Below are 25,617 nucleotides of genomic sequence, written 5' to 3' on the forward strand. Positions count from 1 at the left end.
AAAAAATACACTCACACAGCCGGGATTCTGGAGGAAACTCGTTAGACTCGTGGCGTCGAAAATTTTGAAAAAGTCGTTTAGAATTACGTTACTTTTGAGTGTGCGCGCGTTCGTGGATATCATAACGATACAAGCCCAACGGTGTCGTATGATCGTATATGATTTCGGAGCGAACTGTCGTAATTATTGAAACGTTACCTTTTAATTTTCGGGCAATCGAGTGTCGGGAAAATTCAGGGGCGACGGTATAGTGGCCCGGAAAAAGTAAAGAAATTTTTGGAAGATACGAAGCAGGGTATAATGCGAGTCCAGGGTCGACGGTGAAGTGGCCTGGTGAAAGTGAAAATTAGAAAGATTTAGCTTTCGAAAATCGGAGTCGACGGTTGAGTGCTCCGTAAGAAAAAAGGGGATGAAAGTTTGAATAATACTAGATCGGGTATTGATAACGGACGAATTCAAAATCACGTGATTTGTGGCGTGGTTAGGTGACGCCATAGTGGTACTGTTAACGTATTTCGAAAAGGTCCAAATATTTCAGAATATTACTCCGAACGAGAAATATTGAGGTAGAATAGACAGAAATATCGGTGACTACCTCGCGAACTGTGAAAAGAGTGTTGACCGTGTATATGATCACTCAGGCGTGCGTCGAACTTGTTTTTATGTGTTGACTATAAGATATTTACGTGATATGTACTGTTTGAACGTCAAATTATTCGTGGAGTGTTTACGTATATATATTCACGTACAAAAGTGTCTCGAGTTAATACAGAAGAGAAAAGTGAGAGACCCTAGGGCAATGATGCGAGAACCACAGCAATTCACAGTCGCCCAATTAAAAACAAAACTGCTTGAGCGGGATTTATCGACAGCAGATTCAAAAAGCGAACTGATTGCACGATTAGACGAAGCAGATCCGAACGGCGACTGGAGAAAAGAATCAGACATCGTTGAATTGACGCAGAGCGGTTCCTCCCGGACCACCCCCGCGGAAAATGAGATCCAGAGAGAACTATACCTGTTAAGACGCGAACGAGATCTCATGCAACGCGAGCTTGCCTTAGCACAGAGAGAACTAGAGGTAGCGCGTGCGAGCGCTTCTCCATCGAACGTCGAGGTGCAGCCCAAGGGCAACATAAGAGCTTTAACCGAACTATTGAGCGATTTCAATGGAAACCAAGATACTTTCACAAACTGGGAAAAACAATTGCATTTAATAAAATCGTCATACAATTTAGACGACGATCTATGTCGGATATTGGTTGGATCGAAACTCAAAGGAAAAGCTCTCGATTGGTTTCATTCGAAACCTGAGCACATAGACATGAGCCTCGATCAATTCCTCCAAGAAATGCGAATGATGTTTGACCACCATCCAAACAAAGTTACACTCCGTCGTCAGTTTGAAAACAGACAGTGGAAAAACGGAGAAACATTCAACGATTATCATCACCAAAAAGTTATTTTGGCAAATCGAGTGCGAATACCAGAAGACGAAATCATCGACTACATCATCGATGGAATCCCAGACATACGCTTACAATACCAAGCTCGTATGCAACAATTTGGCGATAAAATATCACTGTTGTCTGCATTCGAAAAAATCTCGCTCACCTCAACGAGAAACGGTGTCAAATCTGAGAAGAATTATAAATCAAGACAACCAACATCGACCTCGGAGGCTTCAAGTGATCACCGCCCAACGAGAAAGTGTTTCCACTGCTTCAAAGAAGGACATCTCAATCCACAGTGTCCTGAACTCACGTGCTTCCTCTGCAATAAATCGGGTCACATCGCGAGGGATTGCCCGAACAAACCGAGAGAAGTGAACAACGTTTATCCAGCTCCAGTCGAAGAGAATGAGTTCTCCAAAAATGTATTGTATACCATGTATCCCAATGAACAAAAAGAGAGAATTCAATTGCTAACATTATTAGACACCGGTAGCGCGGTAAGTTTTAATAAACTCCGTTTTGTCCCGAGTGACGTAATTGAACGCACCGACGATCACAGTAATAAATTCCGGGGGATTAATAATAGTAATCTTGTCGTCCTCGGTACGGTCACTCTCGACATCGAAATGAATAGAAGAGTAGAAAAATCTTTGAAACTGCTGGTTGTCCCAGATTATACAATGGTATCCTGCGTAATTTTGGGTCGAGATATGATAAAACAATTCGGTCTTGGACTAAAAGAATTGGAAAATGAATACGACACGGAGATTATGAATATAGCTAACATTGACATTTCTTCGCCAGTAGAGGACGAAGCGGATCTTTTGGAAATTAACCCTTTCGCTACGGACGCATTCTACGTCGCGCCGTCCCGGCTGACCGAGCAGTCGCGGCAAGCGTCCGCACTTGCGCAACAACTGCAAGCGCCCGTCAGACGCACAATACCACGCTATCTTACGTAGGGCGAGTGCAGTCGCTCGTAAAAAAAAAAGTTTAAAAAATTATAACATAATGCAATGAGAAAATATAATTTAATAATATAAATGAAACACATAAACATCCAGATTTTATAATTTAATAATTTAATTTTGTATGATAAGTTTGAAAGCACGGGTATACGCAAAGGCCTACGTCACATGTTTTACATTGATAATGTGATTGTCGTTGAACACCATTCTTAATACAAACAACACACTTTCTCAGTGCACTTTTTCGTTTTGTTTTCTTGTTAGTGTAAATCGCTGGGAAATGTCTATCAGTAAGTCTCAAAGGATATTTATCCGCAGATGTAGGACCGCTATGTCTAACATCGTTTTTATGGTATTTTCGAAAAATTTGCCGTACTAATTCAAGATGAAAAGTAGCAATAGAAATATCTTTTTCTTTTTTGTATTTATATAAACAATAAGAATTCCAAACGGCAATATCTAGCAAATGAAAAAAGTATTTCTTGTACCATTTTATAGATTTTCTAACGGATTTAATAGAACTTATAACCATATCACATTTGTCGACAGCTCCCATTGACAAATTATAATCGACTATACATTTAGGTTTATATACGATTTCTTGCGTCCTATAATTTCTTTTTCCTGTAGATATAAATTCGCTAGTATGGAAAGTAGATAACATAAGTACGTCCCTTTTATCTCGCCATTTAATGGCTAGCAAATTACTTGATGTCCGAAAATCAACCTCGCCTCTTTCTAATTTTCTGTCCATTACAGGCATTCCTTTTCGTCTTTGCTTTACAGTTCCACAAGCATTCGTTACATTTGTATGTAATAAATTAAAAAGAGCGGGACTGCTATAATAATTATCAACATACAGTGAATGGCCTTTTCCCAAGTACGGTTTCAAAAGTGTTAAAACGATGTTTCCTGTTCTGCCAATGTTTTCCATTTTCTCTGTCACGTATAATTCACTGCCCGTATATACAATAATATCTAGTACATAGCCAGTTTTACAATCACATAATACATATGATTTGATGCCAAATCGGCTTCTCTTGGCCGGTATATACTGTTTGAAAGATAGCCTACCTTTGTACAGTAATAGACTTTCATCTATACATAAATTTTGAAACGGATAAAACAAATCTTTGAACGATTTTTGAAGTCTGCTTGAAACGCTGCTAATTTTTTGCAACCGATCAGAAGAATTTTGATCATCACTAAAATGCAACATTTTCAATAAAACTAAATATCTATCTCTACACATAACTTGGCTAAAAATATCAGATTTTAAAAGTTTATCCCTGGACCAATATTCATGAAGCGCTAATTTTTTATTTCGTGACATTAGTAAGGTACAAGCGAGAAAACAGTATAGTTCGTCAACAGTTGTTCCAATTTTGACATGACACGCCTTATCACTTACTATACGTGCCCAATACTCATTTGTCTTATCTACAATAAACCCTACAAGATCAGGTGAAAAGAATGATTCAAAATAATGTAATATTGTAGAGGAAAATTGTAAGTTTTCTGTATGAAGTCCGGAATTGGAAAGATCAAAATTATGAAATGTTAATTCAGCATTCTTCGTAGTCCATTGGATATTATGGAATGAAGTTGATGGCAAAGCATCTTCAATATTATCATCTTCTGATTCCGACGTGCTAAGTACTTTTGTCCGACGAATTGGCTTCTTTCTAGTATAAATATTATTGACTGCACTATCGCTATCGGACTCCGAAGATTTGTCGTATATCTCATTGCTCTCATTTTCGATGGAGTAACAGTTTCCTTTCCTTCTTTTGCAATTCTTCTTCATTATCTTTGAGGGTACAGAATAAACGAAAAATATAATAAAATGAAATGGTGTGATAATGCAGAAAAATTAACACATACCGTGAAAATATTCTGAACGTCTGAGCGAGCCGAGACAAGCCTACTTCAAATATGTTTCTTATAGTGTTGCTTGTTTCGTCAGTTTATTATTAGGCAGCGTAAAACAAGTGCAAAATACTTGCGATGGATTACCATGGAGATAACATATATATTTTGCTCATGAAGAGTCGCGAGTGATCTAAGTCTCCGTTCGTACATAGCGAGCGTCAAATGTTGGGTTACCATGGTAACCGTTCGTACATAACGAGCGTCAAATGTTAGGTTACCATGGTAACCGCTCGTACAGAGCGAGCGTCAGGCGTTGGGTGACTATAGTCACCGCTCGGACAGAGCGGGCGTTGGGTGACTATAGTCACCAATCGGACAGAGCGAGCGTCGGGCGTTGGGTGACTATAGTCACCAATCGGACAGAGCGAGCGTCGGGCGTTGGGTGATCATAGTCACCGATCGGGTCGAAAGGGTTAATCCGACTATATCAATCGAAGTGCAAAAAGAAGTTAGACAATTATTTCGGGAAAAATATTTAATCCCTGAACGTCCAGGAGAACCAAACGTAAAAGCGGAATTCAAACTAACTTTAACTGGCACACAACAGTTCCGCTTCGCTCCTCGAAGGCTCTCGTACGTTGAAAAGGAACACGTTCAAGAAATCGTAAACAGACTACTCGAAAAGGGAATAATTAGACCGAGCGAGTCGGAGTTCGCGTCACCCATAGTATTAGTGAAAAAGAAGAACGGCGAAACACGTATGTGCGTGGATTATCGTACACTAAACAAAATGACCGCTCGAGACAATTATCCCCTCCCATTGATCGAGGACCAGCTCGACGTATTACAGGGCAAACGATATTTTACCATGATCGTTCTGAAAGACGGATTTCATCACATAACTATGGCTGAAGATTCAATAAAATATACAGCATTTGTCACACCTTTCGGACAATACGAGTATGTAAAGATGACGTTTGGCCTGAAAGGCGCTCCGACAAGTTTCCAGAGATGGATAAATCAGGTTTTGAAAGAATTCATTAATCGAGGAGATGTTATCGCATATCTCGACGACTTTATGATCGCGACCGAAACTATCGAAGAAAATCTGAGCGTACTGTCAGCCGTTCTATCCACACTAGTTGCGAATAAATTAGAGCTTCGAGTGGATAAATTTAAATTCCTATTTACTAACATTACTTATCTGGGCTACCGAGTTTCTCAAGAAGGAATAAGCCCAACTAATGACGGAATCGCGGCAATACGAAATTATCCTGTCCCTCACGACGTCCTGGCCGTTAGACGCTTCCTTGGTATGGCCTCATACTTTCGAAAATTTGTCGAAGGATTTTCGGCGATAGCAAAGCCGTTATACGAACTCTGTAAGAAAGATGCAACCTTTCGGTTTGGTGAGAATGAATTAAAAGCGTTTGACACATTAAAAGAAAAATTAATTCAAGCACCGATTCTTGCTGTTTACAATCCACGCGATGAGACCGAATTACATTGTGATGGTAGCGCTCAAGGCTACGGCGCCGTTTTGCTCCAACGAAAATCCGACGGTAAACTCCACCCGGTTTTCTACTTTTCCAAGCTCACGAGCGATCCAGAAAGCAAATATCATAGCTTCGAGTTGGAAACCCTGGCGATAATCTATGCTTTTCGAAGATTCCGGGTCTATCTCCACGAAATTGAGTTCAAAATTGTAACGGACTGTGATTCCTTGAAGATGACCTTGAATAAGAAAGAAATCAATCAAAGAATTGCTGGATGGGCTTTGGAACTGGAGAATTTTGATTACAAAGTGGAGCACCGCGCGGGCAATAGAATGCAGCACGTCGACGCGCTCAGCCGCGTGAAAAATGTATTAGTTGTAGAAGACAATCCTTTCGAAACCAATCTTTCTATCAGTCAAGGCCGAGATCCTAAAATTAAAGAACTGAAAGATTTACTCGAAAAATCGGAGCACCGCTTTTTCGAAATGAGGAACGGCCTGGTCTATAGAAAGGAGGGAGACGATCTGATGTTCTGTGTACCAGAAAATATGATCTCGCACGTGATAAGAAGATGTCATGAAGAGATGGGACATTTATCAGTCGCCAAAACCTGTAATGCCATAAAATCCACCTATTGGTTCCCGAAAATGAAGGAAAGAGTGAAAATGCACATCGAAGATTGTTTAAAGTGCATCGCCTTTAACCCAGTCACAGGGAAAGCCGAGGGATTTTTACATACACTCCCTAAAGGTAACGTGCCGTTCGCCACGGTGCATATAGATCACTATGGGCCAATAGAGAAAGCGCGACTGATAAAACGTTACATCCTTGTTGTGATAGATTCTTTCACGAAATTTGTTAAATTGTATGCGACTAAAACGACATCGTGTAAAGAAACAATCGATTGCTTGAAACATTTCTTCGCCGATTACAGCAGACCGAAATATATTATCTCAGACCGTGGTACCAGTTTTACATCGCATGAATTCGAAGAATTTCTCAAAGAAAACAACGGAAAACACGTGCAAATGGCGACGGCCTCACCCAAGGCGAATGGCCAATGTGAAAGAGTCAATCGTGTCTTGGGACCCATGATAGGAAAATTGATTAATAATTCATCCGGGATGTACTGGTATAAAATTCTAGACGAAGTTGAGTTTGCTTTAAACAATTCGGTACACAAATCAACAGGAGAGACGCCGGCTAAACTTTTGTTCGGAATTAGTCAACGAGGCAAAATTTGTGACGAAGTGAAAGATTACGTCAAAGAGATCACAGCCCCCCAGAATCGCGATTTAGAAAATTGTCGCGCAAGAGCAGCGGAAAGGATAGAGAATTCTCAAAAGTACAATCAACAATATTTCGACAAAAAACGTCAACAACCGCATAAATACGAAATCGATGATTACGTCATGATCAAAAACTTTGAGAGCACAATAGGTGCCCCGCATAAAATGATCCCAAGGTTTAAAGGTCCCTATCGAGTAGTAAGAGTTCTTCGTAACGATCGATATGTTGTCGTAGACGTCGATAATCATCAAATAACGCAAAAACCGTATTGTGGTACCTGGGAGGCTATGAATATGAGACCTTGGGGTTCTCACGACAGCGCGACGGAGGAAAAAATGTGTAAGCGAAAACCGACCATGTAATTAAGGAGCGGATATAGGCGAAATAAAAATGGAATTGTTCTCTGTAAAAATTGTGACGTACCTGTAAAATAGGCAAAAAGAAAATTTTTATATATACATGTATAAAACCGACCATGTAATTAAGGAGCGGATATAGGCGAAATAAAAATGGAATTGTTCTCTGTAAAAATTGTGACGTACCTGTAAAATAGGCAAAAAGAAAATTTTTATATATACATGTATATCGAAGCGAAACGTCCGAGACGGACTTTCGTCAGGAAAGGCCGAACTGTAAGCATCAAATATTATTGGGAAGAATAATGATAATGAGTCGGAGCCTTAGCTCCGACTGACGACGAGAGAGAGGGAATTTGACGAATGCGAGCGAAATGACGAGTCAGTTCGATGACAGGCCCCGTGCTGTAAACCTCGCCTAATAAAGTATCGATGATCTCTGACAAGAAATCTATTATTTCCACCCTATCAACTCACAAATAAAATAAACCCCCATAGTTTTACCCTTACATAACCATCAAACCTGGTTGTTCCGTCAGACATCAGGTGCCAGAGTGAATTTCATCAGGCCATCGCCACCTTCTTAACATCAGTTGAGGCAAAATTGGAGAGCGGGATATACTACAGATCATAATGGCTGAATATCCCATCATTTTACTTTGATCGAGCCAATAGCGATAAGTTTGTTACTTAACTATTGCCGCTAATTCGTTCTACCGAGGAATCATTCTGTGCACCATTGTAATTCAAGCATTATTATTTACCAGCATTGTTTTTCAAACCTCATGCCATTTAATTTGGTGTCTTATTTTGAAGCTTACTTTTACTCTCTTTGGCATTAAATTCAGATAAATAGTTTTTCAAGTCCTCAATTAGATTGTGGGGTTGAATTTTGCTAGGCAAACTGAATCAATCTATATCTAGAATTGTTAAATAACTTCAGTTAAAGATGTCTTTAAATTTAATTTTAGTTAACGGTGTCATCTGGCTAGCTAGTTGCACGATAACTTAAAACCAAATTCAATTTTACACTCTTTATAGGGTTCTACGCTAAGACTGAAAGCTTGTAAATCTCCATTTAGCGCAATTATTTCTGCATTTCATATTCGCATTGTCTGGAGTAAAAAAATCTCATTTTGAAATTGGAAATGGAACCTGAAACGCAGAAGTTATTCAGTAGCACGAATTGAAAACCAAAAATTTTATAATGGTTCCTGCAACAAAGGGACTCTTTTCAAATATCCTTATTACAAGGTGATGTTCGGAGGACTATGAACAAGATATCGTATCGGATTACATTATTTGGAAAAAAATCTTCATGAACTTCGTTAAAAATTAGATATTCATTTATTTTCACGGAAAAAGGGACACAATCTTGCATCCATTGATAAGTCAGTATCCTCGTAATCATGTTCTGACATTGATCTAAAACATGATTGTCCTTGAAGCTAATTGTGACGTTGAGGCGCATTTTGAGAAAGTTAATTTTCAACTTGTGTCACAGGATGTGATCTACGTTCCTGAGTTCTACGGTTCCGATTAAATTTTCTTTGTTTTGAACCGCACTAACATGAAATACAGAAATCATTTTAATAAATCTAATATTACTTGAATTTTTAATTTGAGTATTAGGTTCCCTTCATTTATTTAATTGAACATCATTAAAACATCATTAAAAATGCATTGACTATCGACTATTTGTAAATTTTCTTGAACTTTTTTCGAGAAAAAAAAATTCCACAGTTCTGTTACAGATAGTGTGATATTTAAATTTCTTGAACACTCGGTTTAATGTCCCATTTTCAAAAGTGATAAAATTCAATATTACCGCCTGAAATCACAAGAGAGTGAGAAAGTCGCTTAGTTGCTTGAAAGTGACGATGATCTTTGCACGTGTGATAAATTGAATAGGCAGATAACAGTTAATATTAGAGATGCAATCATTTTGGCCGTATCACCTGTTGACAGAAAAAAATTTCATTGTTATTTCTAATGTACAAAATAATAAAAGTGATCAAATAAAGTATTCCCACCTACCTGCTGCGTTTCTTCCAAGCACCCAACATTTAAACAGATTTCTCATTTCAGTCGAATAAAGCCAATTTTCAAAGAGCATTAGCATCAACTTTCCGAGTCACTATCTCGACTGTTTGTAATTCTAACCTTAAAAATTCGTATGCACTACATCGACGCCAGAAACATAGTTTGACAGCTGAAACTCGAAGTGGCCAGCCTGCCCGTGCAGCCGATAAAACTCGCGCATGCGCATTGTATGTATAGTTTCAAGAGATTTTCCCGTTATAATCGATTCACACAGTAGCAAATTTGGCTCACACTCGTATAGCTGGTAATTTTTCCCTCAAAGGCTGTGATTTCAGTCTTCTGATTTATGATGAAAATATTTATGTATGACCTAAGTCAAGTCCATTTCTGTAACATCAGCTTACACTGTAGTAAGTTAAGACAGTTCTTAATTTTCGGCTCATGCGTAACTGACGTCTCACCTTGTATACTTACATAAGTAACCAAACATAGCTTCCGTGCAATATTTTATCGTGTTGCAGATAGTGCAAAGCAATCGGTACCAATTTACTCGTATCAGATACTTTTACAATATCACCTAACCTACAGTAAATGTGCATCAATTGCTCGCAATTTTTCCATGAAGTTTTTGAATAATCACAAATTGTTATGGGTGACAGAATTAATTATTGCACGATAGAGCTTAGAAAATAAAATTGAACATGTATGTAGTGCGTTACTTCGCATGGTAAAGGATCATATGAAAGCAAATAATGAATGTGTTCTTATGTCGTAATCCCATCTGAAAATCCAAGATGAACTATTCGCGGCAGAACAGTTACATTGCAAGTTCTTACCTAATTTGAATAGTTTCAAATCAGTAAGTTACATTTTGTTACACATATTTAGAATTAGATTGCTTCGTTGTATAAAAGCTGTGGGGGAACTTTCTTTTTTCATATTGTGGGGTCGTACAAGAACAGTTATCGAACTTATAGTTAGCAAATGTACAACATATATGTTTCCCGCAACGTAATCGTCACCTAGACGGTTCACCTTGGTCTCTTAAAAGGATGAAGACTCCTATGCACGCGACATATTCTCTCTTTACACGTACTAAGAAGGTAACATGTCAAAGATAAGACGACTCCACAATACTTTTTTTATGAACACATTCACTTGGCAATCCTTCATGCAGGTAATGTTATTTACTGCTTTCTACCAGATTCATATTTATTACGAGCATCAATTATATACTGAGGTTCTCTAAACTCCATACTTCTAAGTTATCTACCATCGATTATTTCTGGGAGCATGCAAGACTCATAGAACTTTACTAGATAAGGTATCTTGCTATGCCAAAATTGATCGTTTTTGTAAACTTTAACAGTCATCATACCTTTTGGAGTCCATAAGATAAAAGCACAATAGTGTCTCTGCGTAATGTACAATTGACCTTAGACCTGATAAAAATAAGGATGAGTCTCATTCATTCTGCCCGAGTTGTTCTTGTCGAAGATTCTGTGAACATCTCCAAGTTTTCGTTCGATGGCCTACTCCGGAGTAACATCTCTGGCATTGAAGAGGCATTTCATCTCAACAATGCCATCATCGTCCAGCAATCCATCTGGTGACGCACCCAAATAAGCGTGTTCCGAATCTATGAAGAGGCCGCAAGGGATGACTGTAACTCCTTCGGTTTCTTCAAATTGTCAACGAGCTTTCAGCTCGCTCTGCTTGCAATACTGCAAAGCAACAAGAAGTAATTCTTGCGGATACACAATGGTTTTCACTGTGTTAGCAGAGAGTGTAGTTGGTCTCATGCCGCAGACCTTTCCAAAATTGGATGCTGTGAGTAGTTTTCTCTTCAGAGATTTCCATTCACTGCTATCACCTTGGCCTCTTATTCGAACTTAAATGAGGTCTCGTTCTGCCTGCTGTTCTACCAATTTTTCAAAATGCAACCCAACTTACGCTTTGGACTCAGTGTCGAAAAGATCAGGTCGCTGACAATTTCGACCATAGTCTTGGTCTGAACAAGTATTTTGTTCGGAGGATCTTGCTGACATGTACTTGGGTTTGGGTTCCTTGCGTCTCATCACGTCCTTTTCCAACCGTTTAACATTTTTTGCATTACGCTTTAGCTGCAATTGATGAATCAGGATAGTTGGATTCTTTTCCATCGCAGAACTCAACTTTGAGTACGACTCCTGTGTGTCAAATTGCACAACCGCGGCAGCGCATCGAGCATTGTAAGAATTTCTTTGTCCGAAATGAATACGCTTACCTCCGATGAACTTGCTGACGATAGCATTGTAGTTTTCGACAGTGTTACTGGTGACATTGCTTAGCAAACTCTCCGCATACCAACTCAGTTGTGTAATCACTTCAATGATCCTGTCGTACATTCCTATTTTAGTTGAAACTGGCACAACGTTTTCTTCGCCTTCTTTCAGAATGCCATCACAGAAGTATCCCAGTTCAGCGCACCTCTTGTGTTCACCGGACACGTGACTTGGAACATTGACCACATCTTTACTCCAACGTTCTACTTTGTCAGATAATGAGACGTCTTGGGTCATGCGGTACTGGCTTGCCTTTACCACGGTTGTGCGAATTCTTAGTGGACTGCCTTCAATGGCCTTTCTCCATTCTCCTACAGACTTCTTTGAAGCTGACAGTTTCTGAATTTTCGTTTTCGAAATGGCCTTCAATTTAGTTTTGGCAGCTTCCTTGGTTTGGGTGGTAAGATTTCGCAACAGATGGTTTGTGCACACAACTTTCTTGACATAATGATCATCGTATGGGTTGCAGTCAAGAATTTTTTTGTAGACGCTACTGTCACCATCTGCTATAAGTGAATACACTATTCCGTGCATTTCCATACTTTGCATAAATCCTTCAGCGATTGCACTGCTTTCCATACTGGAAGAACTCTGATTAGAGCCCCAATTTTTTAAGCATTAATGTTCTCTGGGAGCCTCGTTCCTTCTTTCAGCTACGTTACAAACTTTGCAATACTTGTTCCGAACTGCGGCAAACAGAACTGTTTGAGTATGGAAGCCGATGATGACACCAACACCAGACGGCGAATCGTATTTTCCTGATCCATATGACCTTTTCATCCAGCTTTCATCCGCGACAACTAGGATGTGCGGCACTCCATTTTTCACATCACCACGCTGAATTGCAAGCATTTTTTCTCCCCTGCCAGCGGCCTTTATTTCTTCTAGTGCTGCTTTTTCAAAACCTGAAGCAACTTTATCGTGAGTCTGTTAGTAAGTTGCTTCTGTCATGAACTGAACATGCATCGAATTGAAAATCGCTTTTAGTTGAGATTATCCAATCCCCGTAGAAATTGCTGCAGCCACTGCGCTCTCATTAACCGAAAGATTTTCTGTTTCAATGACGAAACCTATGCTAATTTTGAACACATTTTACATTGAAAAAGAAATATCGTTTTGAGTCCTATACGCTTTGTCGATACACAGTGCAGAGCATCAAAGTTACAGTTATACACCAAATTGTGATAGTCGAATTCCGTGTGCAACTCAGTGAGCATGTACTTGAAATCAACGATGTATCGAGTACCTGGATTTTCAATCTCAGCTTCATCTACATGCGCCGGCTCAACTATGAGGTCTGCTGAACTCTCATCGAAATTATAATCTAGCTGCTATGTTTCATCGTGTTGTGATCCCGATTCAGCCTCTTCAGTTACATCCATTACTTGTACCATTTCGACAGCATCCGTGTACTTCGTTCGAATTTTCTCATAGGATCGACTCGTCTATGCCTGTATTTCGCCTTCCAAGCCTTCTATGTGGACGTTATCTGTGAGATTCACAGTTGTTTTTTCAGCGATATAATCCTTCGATTTATCAGATGAATCTAATCGAAATGTCAGATCAGCAGATTCAGGATTTTGATATACAGTAGCTTCAGACAAGTTACTTTTATTTACGACCTGCTGGTCCACGCGTTGCATATTTGCTTGGCATGCGGTTGATGGTGCCTTCAATGTGTTTCTACGGTCGCGAAATTTTCGTTTGCGACGCGGTGCTTTCACAGATAACCAATATCTACCATGCCCTTTGCATCTACTTCGATCCATTTTCGCGTGAATCTCTAGTAGTATTTCACCGTAAATAGGTACTTGTAGTTTCCCGTAAAGGAACAGCTTGCGATTTGTAAAAGGAATCGAAAAAATTTTACTAATTTCACGTTCCCGTTTGCACGTACTTGACACCGCGACATTCCACACGTGGATGTACCTATGTACTGAACAACGCTCGTGGCATCCCGGAAACGGTTAGACAGAAATTACGGCGCGTAACTGAAGCGAACCTGTAATTTAAAAATGTGTTTGCAAATTCACCCAGGTTATTGGTTGCATTGATCCACTGTATGTCATGTGATCGAACTCTATTTTGTACTTGACACTATGTGATTTCAATTAATTAAAGAAACGGGATATTGATTTGATGAATATGTTCTCGTGATAAGAATTACGATGTACGGACCCTATTATTTTGGACTCTTTGGGGCTGGTAACAAACAGTCTTACAACGCGGCCGATTGCATTGAACGTGACTGGGACAAATGCAGTAGTTCCTGTATCTCCGATTATGAGGATCCTCTATCTCGATCCAGGTGAATTGCAACCTTGCGTGAACGCGACCATATTGTTCGAGATCGGCGTCATGGCAGGTAAGTGATTCAGATGTCTATACAGTTATTTTCTAAGTAAAGTCATTTCATATATTTTTCAACCATTCTTTCGTTCTACAAAGGTTACTTGTTACTGAAAATGATTTCTTGACCTTGGTAAATTGTTGAGTGAATATTATTCTTGGATACGAAGGTCTTAACAAAAACAATTTTTTTTTTGTCAACGTTTCGGCCTGGATGGGGGCCCTCCTCAGAACAATTTATTTAAGAACATCTGTCACGAACAGAAAAACAAATTATTTAATACAGTTAGTTATCACGAAATTAATATGCAACGCTTGGTGTACTTTGGTGCAAGTTTTTATCGTACTAAAGCTGCATGTCAAATTTTGGTCAGATTTTGGTTTATTTGTAATGTATAGTAAATAAAAATTTCAATGGAATTTGAATTAATTAATCTGAAATTACTGTTTTTAACCTTTGTGGAATTTATTGCGCTGAACATATGCTTCAATATCTGGCGTATGAGAGCAAACATCATAAGTGATTTCTTGAAATCCTATATTATAACTTCTACCATACACACTGTGACGTGTATTTTTCCGTACCTCGACCACTCGGAGAAAATGACTGAGAACTTACCGCATACACAATAATTCGGTGTCCCGTGGTGTAAGCTGAATCTAAGAACAATATTGTGAAATGTTTTCGGGCGCCTGGCGTGATTAACACGCCGCGAAATCGTTAATGTGCTATACCTCGGGAATATGTCCGGTAGCTCAGTACCGCGGAGAGGGGAGGGGTAATTTTTGGAGAGAGAGACAGACAGTCGTTACTTAACAAAAGAAGTAAAATAAAATATTATATTTCACAATAGTCATGATACAAAAACAAAAAAAAAAAAAATTCAAAAGTCGCTCGTCGCGATTCCCAAAACAAACAGAATATTACACGTAACCTACGCTATTCGTTATTCTACTGAGCTCGCAGCTCCCTAACAGAAATTTCACTCAACAGTTACAAAATCTCCCCACGCTACTCTCAATTCGCAAATTCCCAATTTTTCCTCGATAGCAACAATTGCTCGAAACCGAAACTAAAATTACTTTCTTGACGGTGCGCCGTCGGGCTATCGAACGATCTCACGATCTCACCCGAGATATCACCCGACTCGGAGCTTCGACGCTACCGCGAGCTGCCTTAAATCTAAACGTGACAACTTAACTTGACCTAAACCTTATTTCCGACTTATTTCAACTGAATAAATCCTTAAACGCCACCATACTTCCGACGCAACTAAAACTCAATATACGAACTTCTCGTCTCAACCGCTACTTATAGTCTAAGAGCCCGCGACGCCCAGACCTTCGTTATATTATGAAAGCTGAAAATTCTTCTATATATGTCCCCTATACAGGTATAAGCAAACCCAGCCTATACAACCTGGGCCGCGGTGGCTTTGGCAGGTAACAGGTAGTAAAGGTGAGTAAAATTGTGTTTCAAATTTGTGATAGTATAAAACTTAGTTTTCATATATTTTAACTTACAATCATATTAGAAACCACCTTGTCTATTGGTGGACACTTAGGACGGTAACAACCCCTTTCCAGACACCCTCACAGTCTAATTATTTATAAATCTACTTTCGTCATAGTATAAAATCTGACTTTTATATATGTATGTTATTCAGAAAATTATGCGAATGATGTTTCCACAATCCCCAGTCACTTCGATGGTTCCCCTATCTTCCCAGACACATTGAAGTCTACTCCAAGCGTGCGCGCGATGAATATACATGTACGTTGGTGCGAGTGAAATAGCGCGATCTATACTCTAGATTTATCAAGAAAATTAATTATGTAGATTTATAACGGATTAAAAAAGTAAATTTTAAAAAAATAATGAAAAAAAAATGTTCATATCAACAAATTATGAAATCAACAATATAATAATGCGATTCATTACGCTATTAACTTTTGCAAATTATTATTAAATTTTTTATTCAACTAAAATTTGAATTTTCTCAAGTGAATTTTATGGAATCAAGTTGTGATTTAAGAAAGTTGTAAAACAACATCTATCGATAATTTTTTTTAAGTATTGTGCAGAAAATAATAAGAAAAATCGGCAGTTGATGATAAAATCTTGCCTGGTTTCCACGCCATTAAAATACAATCCGGCATTATTTAGAAAAGGGAAATTGAGACCTTATAAACTATTAAAAAAATTCGACGAGTCCCAAAAAGCTTTTATTAAGTTTGGCGAAAGCGAATTAAGGGAGGACAGCGATGAACGGAAGAACGTGTTTAATAGTATTCAGAAATATATATGCAGTGTATATAATGCTCGGAATGTAATTGATGTTGATGCTGTTAGACTTCAGATGTTTATAGACTCGTATAAAGTATCTGATATCAATGAGGCTTTCAATCGAAAAAAATTGAGAAATTTTGATGCTAGCAGTTTACCACCTTGTAAAAATGAGCTACTGCAGCATTTTTTACGAGCTAATTATATTTGTGCGATTTGGGACAATGCTCACTTAAGTAAACCTACTTCACGTAAACCTGAGAATAATGGCTGGGTACCGGAAAGTGGTCAATACCATTTTAAATGGTTTGAAGGAGATCAGCTACCTAATTATGTCAGTGATTCTCTACAAACTTTGTCAGGTATGTTACAATGTTCAATGTTCATAAACAAATTATCGGCTATTCATAATTGTTCTAAATTGCTTTAATTATTACAGAAGCTGTTGAAGATAGTGACATTGATGAGGACAAATCCACAGAATGGAGTAGCAGTGATGAAGATAATGGATATACCGACGATGACGATGGAAATAATTGAATTTTTTTTTTAATTTAACAATACATGTTTGAAACTTTATTTTTTTACTTTGTTTTGTGATGGCTATAATTAAAAGTATAATTTAATTCCTTTTCCATTGATTTCATTACGATCTAAATTATTTTCTCTCCTTATAGTAAAACCAACATACATACAAATTTATCTCCTTAACTTCAAACTTCTAGAATTTTATCATCAACTGCCGATTTTTCTTATTATTTTCTGCACAATACTTAAAAAAAATTATCGATAGATGTTGTTTTACAACTTTCTTAAATCACAACTTGATTCCATAAAATTCACTTGAGAAAATTCAACTTTTAGTTGAATAAAAAATTTAATGATAATTTGCAAAAGTTAATAGCGTAATGAATCGCATTATTATATTGTTGATTTCATAATTTGTTGATATGAACATTTTTTTTTCATTATTTTTTTAAAATTTACTTTTTTAATCCGTTATAAATCTACATAATTAATTTTCTTGATAAATCTAGAGTATAGATCGCGCTATTTCACTCGCACCAACGTACATGTATATTCATCGCGCGCACGCCTGGAGTAGACTTCAATGTGTCAGGGTAGATAGGGGAACTATCGAAAGTGACTGGGGATTGTGGAAACATTATTGGTATAATTTTTTGAATAACATGTATAAAAGTCAGATTTTATACTATGACGAAAGTAGATTTATAAATAATCAGACTGTGAGGGTGTCTGGAAAGGGGTTGTTACCGTCCTAAGTGTCCACCAATAGACAAGGCGGTTTCTAATATGATTGTAAGTTAAAATATATGAAAACTAAGTTTTATACTATCACAAATTTGAAACACAATTTTACTCACCTTTACTACCTGTTACCTGCCAAAGCCACCGCGGCCCAGGTTGTATAGGCTGGGTTTGCTTATACCTGTATAGGGGACATATATAGAAGAATTTTCAGCTTTTATAATATAACGAAGGTCTGGGCGTCGCGGGCTCTCACTCTATTAACGCAACTGCAATTTCGACTATACGTAACCTCAACTCAACTAAACACTATCTTAAATAAACGGGAACGAAACTAAGCGTAAGCGGAACTGAACGCTACCGCAACGTATCCGAAATCAACCCTTCTCGAAATCCTTGAAAACGTTATTCGCTAATTCAAGCACTCCAATTCGGTACTTCGCGACCTACTCGAGAGGTGACACTGGAAAACCCGATAACGCGGCTCGACCTGGTACAGCGGAATTCGGCTGTACTTAGTTTCAAAAACGAGAGAAACTCAACTAAAACCCATGACTCTACTCAACTTTCTCAAGGACTCGAAATTTACTCTACTCTATTACGCGCACTCAGACTACGGCCATTAAGCAAAAGAATCTGCAAAAGAATTTCGAGTGCTTGTCTACAACGCAAATCCAAAACGGCTATCCGATACTCGGCAAGCCTTTTCGCAAATACTCTCGAAATTCAATCTCGAGGATAGAAGCAGCGCTCACCTTCTACATCCCCGCAACACCCTCTCCTTCCCCGTCGCGATTTTTAGGTGACTCCATTACATCGCAAAACTCTCCAAAACGGGACTATCTATCACGACCGCCAGAACTAGAGTGGTTTCAAAAACCTACGACCTGCCGCAACACGGATCTCGATACGCCATCCCATACGTGACGGCATACCCACGAGAATACGCAATAATCGACCCGTCATCGATTTCGTCGATTGCGCAACTCGCTGCGCACCTTTAATAGAATCGCGGCGCAGAACTTGACGCTAAATCGCAATCTCGTCCTCCGCGCAGCTCCATGACGTCTTGGTGGTGAGCGTGGTGCTCCCTTGTCGCTATTCAGTCCGTCGCAAGTTCGCGGCTCAATTGTTGGCGGGGTGAAGGGGGAGAAACAGCGGCGCGCCGGCCGCCAGCGGGAATCGCGTACGCCTTGGATCCCCGCTATGCGGGAATTTGCGTTGGTTCCCCCACCGCAGCCTCAACATCCTTCCTTCGCAATGGTCGCTCGTCCGCCATTCCGCAATTTCCTCGAATTCAATACCGGCTTCCTGCCTGATGCCGTTGTATCTCGAAAAATAGAAAAACAAAAAGCCTGAAATATCTTACGCTGTTCGCTAAAGTGTCCCCTCTCGTAGTTTCAAATGCGTGACTTCAGCCCTGGCGCTCTTTTACAAAGACTTCGCGACTCAATCTTGGAAATCCTTTAATTTTGGTTCCGCCCAGGGTTTAAGGAGCCCCTTGTAACAAGCATCAAAAATGCCACGTTACAACACTTACACTGGATTCACTGTTACTAGAATAAAACATATAAGATGTTTATCACGCGAATCAGCAATACTCAAGAAGTAAAAATTATAGAGAGATAATTGCTACCACGGAAAGACTTCGTTCTGCAATATTTCAATTCGTAATGTACAGAATGCCACTTTTTGAGAGAGCTGACTTTATTGCGTTGTGTATGATCTTTGCGAATCTTCTAGTGGTGTAGAAATTTTAACACATTGTCTGAAAATGAGAGATAATCTGAAAAGAAATGTTTACCTATTACATTGCTCTCACACCTCACAAAACTTGAAAATTATCAACAAACTACGTATCTGAATACCTCCATGTAAGCTTGAACTTTCATTATATTTTGTAGAATATAATCGCAGCACTGATGGCAGAGGTGGCTGCTTTGCGGGCTCTTGTGCTGGCGCAGCACTTCACAGCCCATGGCCAGCAGCAATTACCAGCCATCCCCCAACAATAACTTCCGGCTGCCAATCAGGGCAACAAGGCCGGAGAGGAAACGGCGGGGGGGGGGGGGGGGTAGGCAACGTGGTCGGCAGAGGCGGGGATGTGCACCCATCATCTACCACTATCTCAAGTGATTGGTAGTTAATGGGCATAAGATGAATGGGAAGGTAGTTTCTATCAACTACCAGTCAATTGTAATACTGGTAGATTGAACATTTATAAAATGAAAATAATACTAATAAAAATTATCAAACAATATTTTCTTTCTGGCCCTTGAATTCCATCGCTCATTCCATGTATGTTGTACCAGGACAATCTCTTGAAACTATACGTACAATGCGCATGCGCGAGTTTTATCGGCTGCTCGGGCAGGCTAGCCACTCCGAGTTTCAGCTGTCAAACTCTGTTTCTGGCGGCGATGTAGTTCATACGAATTTTTGAGGCTAGAATCTGAAACAGTCGAGGTAGTGACTCGAGAAGTTAAGGGCGTTGCCTATGCCTCGCCGAGCGCGTGCGAACAGAGACTCACGATTTTCCTTCTCATTTCCTCATTTTTGAAGATAATTAGATTCTTAGGGGGTCATTGTGAAGATAAAGAATAGATCTGTGTCGCCTTTTGTGCCGAATTTTCGATTTCGCTTCCAGATTTGCGAAAAACGTACTTGAAAGTACATTATCTTTGAAGTGAGACACAGCGGACAGTGAATTTTTTTTCGAAATTCGGCGAAAGAGGCGACACGCATCTATTCTTTATCTTCAAAATGACTCCCTGAGAACCTAATTATCTTTAAAAATGAGGAAATGAGAAGGAAAATCACGAAGCATAAAACAGCAAAATTTTCGCGCCAAAGGCGGGCGGCTGCTAGCGCCACGACCGCGTTGGCCGGCGACCATGCGAATTATAGGCGAAGAGAGTAGACTCAAACCCCCCCACTACAATTCCCCTCGTTCGAATCCTCGTCGCTCGTCACGTGGATAGTGTTCCGCGCGTTTATTTTTGCTTGTGTTTTTCTACCGTGTTTTTTATTATTTCGAGACAGTATTTATTCCCGCGATGGCTAAGAAAAGAAGGAACCTGTCTTTGAAGAAGGAGAAACGACCCGGCATAAAGATTTTGGCAAATTTCAGGAAAAAATTCGTTAAATCGAATTATTTATATGATTGATGTCGCATCCTCTCCGACTTCGAGATTCAATCACATGAGTACGAACAACCGCAGGGCTTTAATCTAAGAAGGTACTTTCAAGAGCCGATATTGCTGTTCATGATAGCAGTATAAATTCATTCTCAAGTTTTTTATACATACGAAAATATAAACTGGAATGCATTGTGACGTATGGTACTAGCCCGGTTTGCATTAGTCGCTAAAATATGTCATCAATTTGTTACGTGTTCAGGTTAAATGATCGAAATCATTATTCGGCAATTTGCATTAGTGTTTACACTTTGTCGATCATAAGGAATATTCTCATCACTTATTGTGACTACCTAAGTATCCAAGGTAAAATTACAAGGTATCTGGCAGAATTTTCCATACGAAGTAAGTACGGCGCGTACGTATGAGGCCACTAAAATACGCGCGTTTTGTTTTTAGAAATAAACTTCACGTAATTCTGGGGTAATCATACATGCATACTAGGGTGGGCCAAAATCGACAATTTTTTTTTCACTTGGTACTCCGAAAACTTGGTTGGTAGAGACCTCAAAAACATTCTCTCTAAGTATGAGCTCTTAATTTTAATAGGAAGGTCCTCTGCCTCGCAGTTTCTATTTTTTTCTTATGATGAGGAAGGAAAATACATATCTCAGTATCTACTATTTATAAAAAAAAAAAATGTATACCATATTTTCGTAGGAAATTGAATTCTCTATAAAAAAGGTCTCTTACAATTTTTTTGTATACCACACTTGTGGTGCTGTCGGGAGGTTAGTTACTGTATGACGCCAGAGAATATGGTTTACAAGTTGTTCATTGCCAGAAAAATCGGGTTACACAGTTCGGATGGCGTAGTAGAAAATGCGGAAGGCAGGGAAAATAAGCGAAACGAGTTGATAGATACGTATGTGCCAAGAGCGTGGCGAAGACTGAGTAGAGATGAAGAAAAAGTGCAGGCTCGCCCCCGAGTCGAGGCCAAGGGTCGCGTCGCGCCATAAATGCCACATGTAGGGAAATTTCCGGCGCGGTCAAACCCTTAGCCCTCAGCTAGCGAGGCAAGGCCTGGACACTCGAAGGTTAGTTGTAAAGAACTATAGAAAAAGATACACATGTAGAAACGGAAATATTTTAATGGTTTTTCGCCGGCTTGCCGGTGGCAGGTGTCCGCCACATCACTGTTCAGAAGATATTCACCGTCAAACTTTAATGCACACTATTTTTAACAGTGGCGTTAGTTGCACAAGATAAACAGACGAAGCGATAAGATTTAAAACAAAAATCCTCTCGAGCAAAACATTTTACGTATAATTTGTGAAAAAAAGTTCTAAAATGTTCTCTGAACAAACGCCATAAAAATAATTAAAAGCATGATTGGGATTTCAAAATATTAAAAAAAAAATTTGTCAAAATACTAAAAAAAATTATAAATTACGAAAAGTTTTTGAAACAGAGAACTTCTATAGTAGTTACTGCGACGACAGAAAATGAGATTTGTACAAATTGTCCCGAAACTCACGAATTAAATTGAAATTGTTTGAATTATTAACAAACAACTGTTAAAAATAGTGTGTATTGAAGTTTGACAGTGAATATCTTCTGAACAGTGAAGTATACAAAAAAATTGTAGGCGACCTTTTTTGTAGAGAATTCAATTTTCTATGGAAATGTGAGTTGCGCGTATTATAATGACTTTTTATTGAAGAGTTATAAAATTCATAAAAAAAAAGACATCTACCTCAAAATGATCAAACTTTAACCTTCAATAACTTCTGAACAGTGAGGTATACAAAAAAATTGTAAGAGACCTTTTTTGTAGAGAATTTAATTTTCTACGAAAATATGATATATGTTTTTTTTATAAATAGTAGATACCGAGATATGTATTTTTTTTTACAAAAGTACAAAGTGATAAAAAAAATAGTCGATTTTTTTGGCCTACCCTAATTCGTACATTACCTACAAAACAGCCACCTACAAAACTGTCATCAAATCAGATACTACTGCCAAGTATAATTTATTTAGAAACTTAAGATGATTTTGATATACTAATGATAAAAAAAAAAAATTGAAATCAAAGTTGAAATTGAAAGAAAAAAAAACAAAAATTTTGATAAAAAAAAAAAAAACATTAGAGTACGTGGTACTTGGCGGGCCCATGTTTATATTGCCGTTACAACATTGATAAAGCTCGACTTGTATTTTCTTGTGCTTGTTTTAAAAAAGCCCGCCATGTACCACTATCTCCATTTTTTTTTTTAATAAAAGTTATTTTTTTTTTTTCAATTTCAATTTTGATTTCAATTTTTTTTTTGTCGTCATTAGTTATAGTATATCAAAATCATCATTAGTTTCTAAATAAATTATACTTGGCAGCAGTATCTGATTTCATGACAGTTTTGTAGGTGGCTGTTTTGTGAGTGGCTGTCACATTAATATACTTGGCGAAAGGTTTTTGCACCAGAGGTGCTTTTTGGGGATATCAGTACTTTTTGTGGGATTTCAATTGAACATTTAAATATTTTGCTCGCTCGCTGCGCTCGCTCGATACATTTTTGGGATACAGAATTAATATTTGAGACGAAAATAATCGGTGGAAAAGCCAAGTTAGAGCTTTCTCATAATTACATGTATCAGGTCCAAGGTCTTCTACACATTACGAATAGGAAGTGGTGCTATTTTATAGTTTGGATGCCAAAGGGATTGATTTTTGATAAAATAAAACGTGACGATAAATTCTGGACCGAAAAAATGGAGAATAAATTAGCAGATTTCTTTTACTTTTGTTTATTACCCGAGATCGTAGATTCTAGACGCGCCCGACAACTCTCAATCCGCAAACCCCCTCAAATCATCGAAGCCCAGATGAGGCCGCGCGTAAGAAACAGTAAATTCACGACCGACAGACGACAAAAAACTGTAATATAAATATATGTACTGTAACGCTAAATTCTGTTACCCTCGGATGAGGACTTACCGTTGACACTTTGGCGCGATTCTCTACTTATCCGCAATATCAAACTATAACAAAATAATTACGTTGGGCGCCAGACGCGTTAGCGTCGATTTTCAAACAATAATGCAAATCAATAAAATTAACACAAAACCGTGCAAAAGAGATAAATAGAGAACCCGTTGTATGGCTGGCTAGGCACAGGTACGATCGCGTACATCCCGGTAGAGTGGCGGAATTCAAGGCAGCTAACAGTAATTCCAGAATTAAAGAAAATAACAAAAGAAAGAATAAACTCCAGGCAAAAGGAAAATGAACAGGTCAATCGATCATATATTGTCGAGAAGGTTACATGATTGAGACAGGCAAATAAGATGGTATCGACAGCGGTAGTAATAAAATGAATAATCGTTGTTCACAAAAATTTCGATAGAATAGCAGTAAACGGTAGTTTTAAAACGAGAGACGGTAGTTAACAGAGAAAAATGGACGTAGGTCAGGAGATGCGATATAATGCAAGAGTTGACTTAAAACTACACGTCACTGGGCGACGTGATCTTACCCAAGTTGCAAATGACGCTACGAAAATTATTATTCTGTCAATTCGAACGAGAGAACTTTACTGCGATCGGTAGAAAACAACGTATCGATAGTTCGGTAGATGATACGACAAATTTACCATAAATTATGACCAATGTGAGAGATTGACATTCAGTAACAATTTACCCAGTCGGCAAACGATCGACTTGGTAGCCTTCGGTAGAATTATTCAGAAACGGTAGACTCGATAATTTAATATTATTACGTACTTGAGGAATTAAATAATGAATTCCTAAACATAACTTTTGAGAAAATACAAAATACAAAATTATGAGAGTGAGAGAATTTCGGAGAGTTTACAAAATAGAGAAATACACTAAAATACACCGCAATACAAAAGAATAATTCACAGAACTTAATTTAACAAAATACAGAGAAATAAATAACAGGCAAAAATAATATGAAATTGCCAATAGCAATAAAGAAAATGTGCGGTAATATCTAGGGCTGATTCTACGCTCGCTTGTACTCCAAGGAACTCGATATGTGATACAATAGGCACAAAAATAAATAAAAATATAATAAGCGATAACAGAAATAAAATATAAAGCACACTACTATTACAAAAAGAGTATGGAATAAAATATAAAGCCAATAGGGCTCAAAATACGGTAGAAGGTACAGAAGCAGGCTAATAGAGATTCACAAATAATCAGAAAAATCATAAATACAAGAGAAGTAATTATTTGGCAGTTACGAGGTCGCTCAGATACGAAAATAATAAATTACTGAAATCATGCAGCCACACGGCGGCTTACTGCAACTCTAGGCCGCGGACCATGATTCACAGAAAACTGGCATCACAAGATGCAACCAAGAAACAATAAATATAATATTAATGACCGAAATCATGCAGCCACACGGCGGCTTAGTGCAACTTTAAACCGTGGACCATGATTCACACAAAGTCGATAAATACCAGAAGAAAGAATAGAAATTATGAGCAACTTCGTAACGGTACAATTCAAAGGCAGAAGCCTTACCTTGGCGGTTGACTTCAGACACACAAACTGACTCTAATTTGAATCAAACTTAGAACAATAAAACGAAAGTAGAAAGGAAGGAAAGGACTTGAATTTACAGGAAGAAGTTAACGGTAGTGCAACGATAGAGAGTATGGAAAAACAGTAGATACAATAATGGTAGAATGAAAGGAAGAAGGATCGGTAGCTTAAGTCGAGAGAATAATCGGAAGGATGCG

At 38.4% G+C, this 25,617-nt stretch overlaps 2 protein-coding genes and 1 pseudogene across 8 annotated transcripts in view; 2 read left to right on the forward strand and 1 right to left on the reverse strand.

Moving 5' to 3' along the window:
- Nucleotides 1-25,617, forward strand: part of Calx (sodium/calcium exchanger 3) — a 1,242,927-nt gene that overhangs the window by 354,638 nt on the left and 862,672 nt on the right. The window lies entirely within an intron of this gene.
- LOC138190972 (piggyBac transposable element-derived protein 4-like) lies at nt 2,529-3,762 on the reverse strand (annotated as a pseudogene).
- On the forward strand, nt 14,087-17,024 carry LOC138190973 (uncharacterized). The gene is made up of 3 exons (XM_069136111.1): nt 14,087-14,168; nt 16,238-16,801; nt 16,879-17,024. The coding sequence occupies exons 1-3, from the start codon at nt 14,087-14,089 to the stop codon at nt 16,977-16,979; spliced, it is 747 nt and encodes a 248-aa protein (XP_068992212.1). The 3' UTR covers nt 16,980-17,024.

Source organism: Neodiprion pinetum, chromosome 5, assembly GCF_021155775.2.
Source record: "Neodiprion pinetum isolate iyNeoPine1 chromosome 5, iyNeoPine1.2, whole genome shotgun sequence".
NCBI classification, from domain to species: domain Eukaryota; kingdom Metazoa; phylum Arthropoda; class Insecta; order Hymenoptera; family Diprionidae; genus Neodiprion; species Neodiprion pinetum.